The sequence below is a fragment of the Myotis lucifugus genome, unplaced genomic scaffold, assembly GCF_000147115.1.
Source record: "Myotis lucifugus unplaced genomic scaffold, Myoluc2.0 scaffold_54, whole genome shotgun sequence".
NCBI lineage: Eukaryota > Metazoa > Chordata > Mammalia > Chiroptera > Vespertilionidae > Myotis > Myotis lucifugus.
This window is the reverse complement of record NW_005871102.1, coordinates 5,499,184-5,509,990: the sequence shown is the minus strand read 5'-3', so window position 1 is coordinate 5,509,990 and position 10,807 is coordinate 5,499,184. Positions and strand designations below refer to the sequence as shown.

Here is a 10,807-nt window from a genome sequence, read left to right as displayed (position 1 = left end):
GTTATTCACTAGTTTACCAAGAGAGATTGTGGTTTCCCTTCCCCATGTACTGACAAGTTCATAGAGATGGTAAAGGGTATATCTGCTCTCTACAACGGTTCAAATTCATTGTTTCATCAAGAAGTTCACTGAATTCGAATAATGAATTTTAACTTTTAATACTTGCCAAAATCCATTCATTCATACATTCCTAACTTGCCTTACTCTCAAAAATATTTAAAACTGCTAAATTTTGATGTTCTTTTGCATGTGTTACTTGGCTTTCTCACTTCTCTTTAAAAAATATATATTTTTTTAGTAATAATGGCCTTTTTTATTAGTAGATCAAATTAACAGATATCCCATAATTCCAATTAGTGACAAACATGAACAGTATTTCATGATGCCCGTAACAACCCTGCCTTAAAAATGAACTGATTTACTGCTAGAATTCATATTTGGGGATAAGGCTAAATTTCAGTTATATTAGTGAAAATAAAAATGTACTATTTTCCTCCATCAAATTCATGGATACCCCTAGGTATTCAAAAACCCTTCCACAGTTCAAATGAACATTCCATGTTTCTTTCCTGGCTGTGTTTATGGCGGTCATTGCAAGTTCTCGCTCAAAGCTTGTGTTCAGGATCCACTGACGAGAACTTGTTTGAAAAGCAAGTTCATTGATGCAAGTTCTGGTTCTCCTGATAGCAAACAGCTGCCAAGTTGTCACAGATGTGTTAAGGTGAACATTTCATTTTACTGACGTCCACCTCAGAGGCCATCAGGGTGTGGCTGTGGGGCAGCCAGGGGCTGGGGCAATGTGTCCACTGTGTTGATGGCGCAGTCCTGGGGATGGATCTCCCTGGCCAGCTGCCCCTTCTTCTTCGATGTGCAGGCCTGCTGGCACAGAGGCGAGATGGGGGACGGTGTGGGGGGGCGTGTGCTTGGGCTCTGAGCCGTCCTCCAGGTCCAGTGGGTAACTCAGGTCCGAATCATAGGAGCTCAGGTCCCCACAGGTCACAAATGGCACAATGCTGCGGGTGGGACCATCTAATTGGTTGAGGCCTCGATTGTAAGAGGGGTCCAGCAAGGGTTTGGTCAGGTCCGGCAGGAAGCCCTCAGGGGGGTCATAACCCTGACAGACAGCGAAGGCCTCGCTGCTGGCCTTCCGGCTGCTCCTGGGCTTGGCACAGAGCACGCTGGAGAAGAAGACATGCAGCTGGCTGTAGATCAGCGTCACGTCCCGGCCTCGGAAGATCTTGGCTACAAAGCAGCCCCCGGGCTTCAGGACGTGTGCAGCGATGTTCAGAGCGGCGAGGAGAAGCTGGGCCTGCAGATACTCATCAACCTCATGGAGGCCGGTTACATCGGGAGCCCCGTCGCACACCACCAGGTCCGCCGGGCAGCCCTCAAAGTGCCGGATGATGTCCTCGGCAGTGGACAGCTGGGTGATGTCCCCCTGGATCTGTAACACACCTGGGAGCGGAGCCATAGCTTGAAGGTCCACAGCCACCACGTGGCCAGACCCCTGTGGACTCCCGATCTTCTGGCTCAGCACCTGGCTCCAGCTGCCCGGGGCTGCACACAGATCGACTGCCCGTGTCACACCTTCAAAGAGTCGGAATTCCTCATTGAGCTGTAGCAGCTTGAAGGCACTGCGGGCGCGCCAGCCATTCTCCTTGGCCAGGCGGTAGTACACATCCCGCTTGTCCTTCGACGTCCGTCCCATCTCGCACACTGTTTGCCCAGGGACTCTGGGTCTGAAGCCTCCCGGGTGTCAGCTGGCCAGACTACTAGCCGCAGCGACCAGGGTGAACTTCTCTCCTTCCCTCGCTGGTGGGACAGCGCAGTGGTGCCTCAACCGTATAGGCCTGGGCCCACGGGAGGAGTGGGACGGAGGAGTCCGGTCCGCCCGCAGCCCCAGTCAAACCTGTGAGAAATCATAGGGCTTCCGTTTCTGTTCTTAGTTGATCCGAATGCCTATGGCGCAGGCCTGCGGGCCGCTGCAGGTAGGCAAGGCTGTCACGGTGATGCGAAAGCTGCGGGAGGCGCGGACCAACCGAACTTACCGCGGTGCATGTCCTGTCACCTGCGTCACCTTGCGTCACCTTGCGTCACCTTGCGTCACCTTGCGTGGATGATGTAGCTGAATGGAGAACTGCGGATCCCAGCATGCAAAGGGCACGACCAAAGCTACTGAACGCTTCCGGCGGTTCTCAACCTGTGGGTCGCGACCCCCTTGGCGGTCGACCCTTTCACAGGGGTCGCCTAAGACCTTCGGAAAACACACATATAATTACATATTGTTTTTGTGATTAATCACTATGCTTTAATTATGTTCAGTTTGTAACAATGAAATTGGAGGTCACCACAACACGAGGAACTGTATTAAAGGGTCGTGGCATTAGGAAGGTTGAGAACCACTGGAAACATTTCTAAATGTTTTTTTGTGTTCCTGATGATCGAAGTAAAGATTTCATAGTGCCAGACTTTAAATGCATTTCCTTTTTACTATGTATACATTTCTTCTATGTATTAAAAGATTTTTTCTTTATAAAAATGAACAGAGTTGAAATCATATATATACAATTTTGCTAACTTTCATACATGTCATTATACACTTTTAAATCACATTTCCCATGACCATCAAATGGGTATTAAATTCTTAACGGCTTGCTAGTGTTGGATATGTAAGTTGAGTAGAATTCCTCCGTGTTTACTTTAAACTAGTGTGTAGAGAGTAAGGGTGCAGGTGTTTGTCACAACCTAGGAGAAGGAAGGCAACGTACCCCGTGTGTGGCTATGGGTGTGGCCATTTCCTGCAGATGGGGCTGAGGCATGCAGACAGCTGCGGCGGGACCAGTGAAAGCCAACAGGAGTAAATGTTCCCTGCAGTGTGCCAGGGCCTGCATCTGTACATTAGGGTTTTCAAAAGATTGGGATAATGATGAAGAGTGTAACACCTAACACCTATGCAACACGGTCTCCCTTACTCGGTGTTGTTTCTGAAAGGATTTAGGGGGAATTCAATAACAAACAAGCAACCCAATTAAAAATGTGCAAAAAACTTGAGTAGACATTTCTCCACAGAAGACATAGAAATGGTTTGTAAGCACATGAAAAGATGCTTGCATTTTAATCATAGTTTTCCTTTCCCCACGGCAGTGGAAGCCAAGATCTTGTCTGGTTTGAGAGAAGGTGAAGAAGGGTGACATATGAAAGAAAGAGACACCCCATACTCTACACATACATATTATATCCCAACCCCCCATTCTCTTCATTGTTGGTACCTTTTCCAAACCCCTAATTATGGGAATTCTCCAAGCCTCTGTCTTCTATCCTCTATGTCTCTGACCTCTTACTTGTGATTTAGTTAATAAATTCATGGAATAGATAATAAGAAACACCGATGAGAGAGAAACATCAATCAGCTGCCTCCTGCACACCCCCTACTGGGGATGTGCCCACAACCAAGGTACATGCCCTTGACCGGAATCGAACCTGGGACCCTTGAGTCCGCAGGCTGACGCTCTATCCACTGAGCCAAACCGGTTAGGGCAAGCCTCTTGTCTTCTATCCTCTATGTCTCTGACCTCTTACTTGTGATTTAGTTAATAAATTCATGGAATAGATAATAAGAGGCTATTCTAGGCTTTAAGGTGATAATAACATTAACATAGTCTCCCCCTCCCTCCAGGAGTTTCCTGGTTAGTGGAGAAAACCAGCATGCTAATTTCTATCCACCTTACATCTAATCCTCCTCCTGTGTTCTCTTTGCTGGTGATTGGAACTAACCACTACCCACTTTCAATTCCAGAACCCTGCAAGAATTCCTCCTTCGGCTTTCACCAACCCCAGAACACCCTGAACCAGTCAGTCACCAAGTCCACTGATGTTGCCTCTAAACTATTTCTCAAATGTATTCCTACTCTCCATCCTATTTGCCATGAGCCTATCTCAGGACACACTCATCCCTCCTCTGGACCATGACCTCCCAGCCACCACAGTATCTGTCTCAAATGCCAGTCTGACCCTATCAATTCCCTTGACTGCCATGATCTACAGGAGAGTAGCCACAGTTCTTAACATCACAATCTAGGGCCCTGATAACCTCACCCTGTCCATCTCTAGCCCTAGCTCCTCCTGCCACCATCCATCCCTTCCACTCTGCAAGGCCCTCTGCCGTGGCTCCCCCACAGGCTGCCATGCTGTCTCCCGGCTGCCTCTAGTCACTGTTTAGGAACACCACCCCCCACCCCCTTCCCACACACTCACACACAATCAACTGGTATGGCCTCTGTGTTTCTATGGCAACCTGTGCCCTTCTCTCATTGTATGTAACTACCTGTCTCTCCTGCTGGTCTGAGAGTTCCTTGAAGACAAAGACCAAGCCTGTTCTCTGTGTTCTCAGGGCCTAGCACATAGTAAGACCACAACACGTGTCAGGCACTGTTCTAAGCACTTTGCACACATCAATTAGCTTAATCCTCATGACGTTCTATGAGGAAAATGTTCTTATGGTGTCCATTACACAGTTGAGGACAGTGAGAGATTAATCAATTGGCCCAATACACAATAGGAAGTAGCAGAATTGGTATGGGAACCCAGGCAATCTGGCTCTAAATCACTGTTCTCATCTGCCCCTCAACTTACTACATGTGTTTGTTGAATGAATGAAAGATGATCCCTTTTCACCTCCCCATCACAATATGTCCACAACCAAATAAACAGTTCTCTCCCAATAGCTTCTTTTCTCCACATCTGACCATTGCTCTCCAGTCTCAGAGATGCCTTTAGTCTGTGACTTCCAACTCTCTCCTCCCTGACCCCATCCAATCTCTCATCATTCATTTCCAGGAGTTTTGCTTTGTTTTTCCTTGGAAACATGTGTCAGAGTCATCTCAGTCTGGTCCTCATCCCTTCAGGCCAGATGTCCACAGCAGCTTCCTGACTGGTTCCCTGGCTTCACTACCTCACTCCATTGGAACCTTGGGGTTTACATGCATTTTATTAACACTTCACAACAGCTCATGAGCTCACCTTTGATAGATGAGAAACTGAATAAGAGAACCCAGGTTCAAACAGGGTTTGTCTGGCTCCAGGGACTCTTTCATTTCCAAAAAGACTGCTGATCTTGGTCAAGTCACTTAATCTCCAACAGTCTCAGATTTCTTAATGGTAAAATGGGGATAATAACAGTAATTACCTCATTGTGAGAGCAACTGAGATAGCGCAGTGCCTGACACACAGTAGCTGCTCAAAGATCATCGGTGATTAAAGTTCACAACCCGCAACGCATAGCTAACATACGAGTTGGCTAACTGTTCTGACCAAAATGCTTTCTTGAACCATAGCTGAGAGGAAGCTGCCATACCTGGCCCCTGCTTTGTCCCTCAAAGGTGCTCCCTCCTGGGACGCATCATACCATTGCATGAAAAAATTACCTTCCCGGTGACTTGCAGAATGCCCAGCAAGAGAGAATACACCCCGGTCCGGTGGAAAGTGCACAGAATCGGTGAGTCTGTTCTGTCCAGGCTGTGTGACTTCTCTCATCTACAAAATGGGAATAATAAATAATAATACACTCCTCCCCTAACTAATATCGAGATAATGCATCAATAGCTGTTAGTGCGTGTCCGGACACAGAGTAAGACCTAAAGGAGTTGTGCAACGTTGCCGTAGTCAGATCATCTATATGGGCACGCTTTACTGTAAGTCGAGGACGAGATAGATTTATAAATCACGTTATCCCAATCAAGTATGAAAAGTGCATAGAGGAAAGGTAAAAGGACTGTGCACATCAGGTACCGTCGCGTCACTTGAAAACCTACCTGTCTTAAGAGAGACGAAGCGGCCCCTCCCCCTGAATCCTGAGAGGTGGGTCGAGAGAAGACCCGCCCTCCTCCGTCGCCGCCAGAGCCCGGCCTCCAGGCCCAGTGACGCGAGCCCAGGCCCCGCCCATCAAGGGGCGGGGCATCCGCTGATCACGTGAGCGCGGGTGCGGAAGTGGTGCAGCAGGCGGCGTTGGTGATTGGTCCGGGCCGTGCGTCCTGGGGGCGGAGTCAGGCAGGCCGGACCCGCCCGGGGGAGCCGGGGGAGGAGGCAGCCGCGGGGGCCGGCACCAGGTCTGGGATTCGGTCTGCGGTCCCATCGAGTGCTGGACCAGCGGCCATCCCGGGCACCCTGGCCTGCGCGCGCCCGCTGCTCTGGGTCACCCCGGCCCCAGGCGCCGGCGGCTGCGGGACGGGGGGAGGGAGGATCGGAGGGCGCGGGCGCCCTGTGTGCTGAGCAGGCGGGAGGCGACCGGGGGCCGGGACGCCATGTCCATGGAGGACCCCTTCTTTGTGGTGAAAGGGTGAGTGTGGCCGAGGGCTCCACTGGAGGAGGAGGTGGCGATGCTGTCTGCCCGCTCCTCCCCGCTCTCCGTGCTGGAGGGGGAGGGGAGACAAGTTGAGGCTGGGGAGGGGACAGTGGGGACGGCTTAGCCTTCAGGGCCGTGACCAAGCGTCCAGAGACACCCCCTCCTGGCTCTACCTGGACGGAGGAGTCCCAGCCCCTGGGGAGGGGGTCCCCTTCGGCCTGTGCGCTGCCGTGTGTGTAACTTCTGTGGGGGTCGAGTTGTTCAGCAGCTCTGCAGGTGGGGCGGGGGGGGCGGGGGAGACACGGGCCCCAGCCCAAACTGGGGCTCTAGTGGAGCACGGGTCTCTGCTTCGAAGGAGGGAAAACAGCATCTGGGCAGGAAAAGGGAAATGGCCCTCCTGAGCTTTGTAGTTGGCTCGGACGGGGGTGAGCTCCCATTGTCCATTGAGATCGGAGCGCCGGCCCGCAGGCTGGTGGGACCACGACCAGCCCGGAGGCGTCCCAGCACGTTTGCAGGCTGGAGGCGGGGGCGGGGGCGGTGTGGCTCGGGGAGGCCGGGGGCAGGGCTCAGGAAGGCAGCTTAATTCAGTGGGGGAGTTTTCACTGAGGAATGGGCCGGGAGGAAAGCAGTCGTTCATGCTCGGTGATGTTGGAAGGAAAACAAAATGAAATCGGCCAAACTAAACTTTCCTAGGCTTTCTGTTAGCACCGGGATTTTCCCACAGTGGTAAAGGAAACGAGTGCTTTCTTTCCAGCTCCCTGCTTTCACCCCGACTGTTGGACAGGTTTGCTCACTTGTTTTTCCCTTTGAGCTGTCCTGACTCCATCTTTGATTGCTGCTGGATTGTATGGAGATAGAAACTTTAATTGCATTTTATTTCTGTATCAGCTTTGTAGCCATTAAATAAATGCAAGAAAGATGGATTCTGAGGTTGTTACAACCTGTCAGCTTTATGTTTTAAATGTCAAAACAAACAAATCTGAGAACTGTCAAGTTCCCAGAAGGTTAGTACTAATAACCATCCAGTGTCCCTTTGCTTTCAACTAGTTGCTACTGGCTTCCTGTTTCTGTAGTGGAGCAAGTTGACCTGGTGCCTGAGTGTTAAATTTTTTTAAGGGTTCTTAGAAAAATGTAAATGGTACTTTAAGTGAAATACTTCATTAACCAAGATACAGTAAAATATACAGTTATTGACAATTCCCTAAAAAGGGTTTTCTTCACCTTACTCTAATTTAGATGGGAAAATGTTAAGTTGTAGATTTGTTTTTTAGTAATATGTCACTATCTGGAAAATGTGTTATTTATTAAAAGGATTGATTTAGGGATTAATTTTTAAATGTTAAAGCTGTGTGTTTTCCCCCTGAATGAAAGTTCTTAAATGCTTAGGTTGCAATGGTAATCTCTGGCCCTGGGGATCAGAGAAAATCAGAAATTTTTTGTTTGATTTTTAATGGAATTTGTGAAAATGTTAAATTGCTCTGCCATCTTGACATTTATTATTTCCTGAGAGTATCCAATACAGTTTCCTGATGTTTGCTCACTGATTAGATATCACTGCTTTATTGGCCTGGAGTTTTGGTTGATTTTGACATCATTTTATTGTCTGTAATGTGCCTGAAGGAAATGAGATTTTCAATATCTTCTGCTGTGCATAGGTAAAGTTAGCCACATGGGTGCCTCCGGACTGTATATGTGACAGAGTATTTGAGAAGCCATGTACTTCTGCTCATTAAAAGTACTGAAAATGCATCACACAATGTCGAAAAATTAAAGATGCCTAGATTGTGGCCCTTACCCCAGGAGCTGATAGTCTAATCTGAGAAACAACTGACCGTAAAACTTAAGTAGAAATGACAGGTGGCAAGTGCTGAAGTGAATACTACAGATGATAAATGCCCCAGGAGTTTGGAGAAAGGTAACTCATTACGGATGGTTATGACTGGAAAAGCTTTCGGAGGCAGTACTAAGTCTTGCATTAGGTTTTGAAGGTGGGCAGAATTTAGGTAAGTCAGGCCTGTCTCATCTGGACTCTTACCGAGGAATCTCTCATTCTTCCTGCTGCCATTCTCTTTCCTCTTCCATACACCCCTGGCTGTATCGGATCAGTTCTATCCAAAATACAATGGGAGCCACAGATGCCATTTCACGTTTCCTAGTAGCCACATTAAAAAGCAAAAATAAGCAGGTGAAATTAGTTTTGATGTCATCATCAATCGAATAGGTTCAAAATATTTCAATATGTGATTGATCAGTAAAGATTATTGAGATTGTTAACTTTTTTTGAACTAAGTTTTCAAAGTCTAGTGTGTATTTTACACTTACAGCACATCTTAATTTAAATGCTAAATTTTTTTTTCATGAGAAATACTTATCTGCGCTTAGGGTTATTAAACTTAGCGTTGAGAAAGTAGAGTCACATACCCAAATTATTCCAAGCATACTTAAAATTTTTCCAGCATCCGAATTACATATTAGTTTCTCAATTTAAATTAATTTAAGTTAAAAATTTAGTTCCTCAGTCACACTAGGGCATTTTAAGCATTCAGTAGTCATGTGGCTTCCGTATTGGGCAGCACAGAACCAAGCAGGGCTTCTGACTTAGTATCACTTAGTAGCTGCCTGTTGCCTGCAGAATAAAGCCCAAGCACTTCATGACCTTCATGACACAGCCTTATCTCCCCTCCTCTCACTCTCCCTGCCCCCATGCCTGGCCCAGTACTGTGACCATGACCCCAGTACTAGATGCTCCTACTCCACATGCTCCTCCTCTGGCTGATTCACCCACATGGCTTCCAGCATCTGGTGTCAGCATCTCCACTGTCTCCAGGAAGTGCTTGCTTCCCTTGGCACCTGTAATACCTTATGGTACCTCTTCCTCTGTCTTGCATTATTAGATTATGAGCTCTGAGGGTTGGGACTGTTTACTTTTCCTGTATTTCCAGCCCAGCACCTTGGATATGTTAGCATAAATGTTGAATGAATACCCTTTGGTGGTGGTGGTGGTTCATGGGTGGGAACGCCAGCAGCAAAGGCCCTGAGATGAGCATTGTTTGTTTAGAAATCATCAAGGCAAACATCCCAGGTGGAGTAGGAAGTTTATTTGGGGAGTAATAATAATAATGGCTAGCATTTAAAGGATGCCACTCCTATGCCAGGCATTGTGTGCTAAGTAAGCACTTTATAAGGATTTTCACTTCATAAGAACAGTTCTCTGATGTGGGTATGGGCCACGTTTTAGAGATGAGGCTGAGGGGGCACAGAGGAGTTAAGTCACTTGCCCAGGGTTACACAGCTAATAAGTGGTAGGCCCAGGATTCAAATGTGAACTGCCTAACGCTTATACTGTTAACACTTCACAGGAAGTACAAGGTAGGATAGGGTCAAGGAGAGTCTTATCTTGAGGCCACCAGAGATTTTTAAAGCAGAGAAATTACATGAAATCAGGGTTTCAGGAAGGTTGATTTGGTAATAGTGTTGGATAAATCAGTGTGAGGAAAGATGAAAAAGGAGACCAGTTAGAAAGCTGCCTTACAAGACAACCCGCTTGGGTCCCCTCCCTGTAGTAGGGAGCTTTTCTGTAATATACCTTTAGTTTCGCTAAAAAAGAAAAAAATCTGTCTTATATATGCCATGATGACTGGGTGTTTGAGGCTCATTTTTTACACTGTTGCGGAGTACAGAGGAGAAAAGCCCACAGCTGGAAGCCGTTTGAGGGATGGGGTGGGATGCCTCTTAGGGCGAGGGTGGGGTGCCGACAATTCACCGTGGTTTACACACATGGTCATTGGTGTAATTCATGCTCCATGCCTGAACCTCCTGGCTCTGCCTATCACCTTTGGCTGTGTCCTCTCCCTATCCATCAGGGTAGCCTCACTGGTTGATCCTCCGTGTTTTCTCAGGTACTTCCTGTGTGTCTGTGCACCTCCCACATCCGGGTCACTCTGGTACAACTCTCTCCTGAGAGCTTTTCTCTTTTCTACTAATCACTGCACGTCCCCCACGCACATCCAAGGTGCTGGGCGGGTATCTTCTCTTTCTCTTCTCCTTCCTCCTGCCTATAAGCTCTTCTCATCCCTCTTCACTCCTGACTCCACACTCTCCTTCAGTCCTGTGTCCACTTGGTCATCATGTCCTATTGGTGCCATCACAAGGATATCTCTGGAATCTTCTCTACCACTTTGGTTTTGGTTTGGTTCCTCTACCTTAGTTCATGTCCATGTCCTCTCCCACCATACTTTTATTTCCAGGTTCTCAGCTATAGATCAGTGTTGAAATAATGGCATAAGTAAGCAGAAAAGCAAGATAGTAGGGGTTATGTTGTATTATCCTCTCACCATATCTTATCTATATACTAGAGGCCTGATGCATGAAATTTGTGCAGGGGGCTCGGCCCTCGCAGCCCCGGCTTCGTCCGGTAGGTCGTCCGGCTGTCCGGTCTAATTAGCATATTACGCTTTTATTATTATA

At 47.8% G+C, this 10,807-nt stretch overlaps 1 protein-coding gene and 1 pseudogene across 1 annotated transcript in view; one reads left to right on the top strand and one right to left on the bottom strand.

Annotated features, from left to right (window-relative positions):
* Window positions 1-289: 289 nt before the first annotated feature.
* On the bottom strand, window positions 290-5,526 carry LOC102432408 (annotated as a pseudogene).
* A 556-nt stretch (window positions 5,527-6,082) lies between these two features.
* The window catches only part of STX6 (syntaxin 6), a 25,822-nt gene continuing 21,097 nt past the window's right edge, over window positions 6,083-10,807 (top strand). The window contains exon 1 of the mRNA XM_006088975.3: window positions 6,083-6,334. Within this exon, the coding sequence (XP_006089037.1) occupies window positions 6,300-6,334 (35 nt within the window). The 5' untranslated portion in view covers window positions 6,083-6,299. The remainder of the gene's footprint in view (window positions 6,335-10,807) is intronic.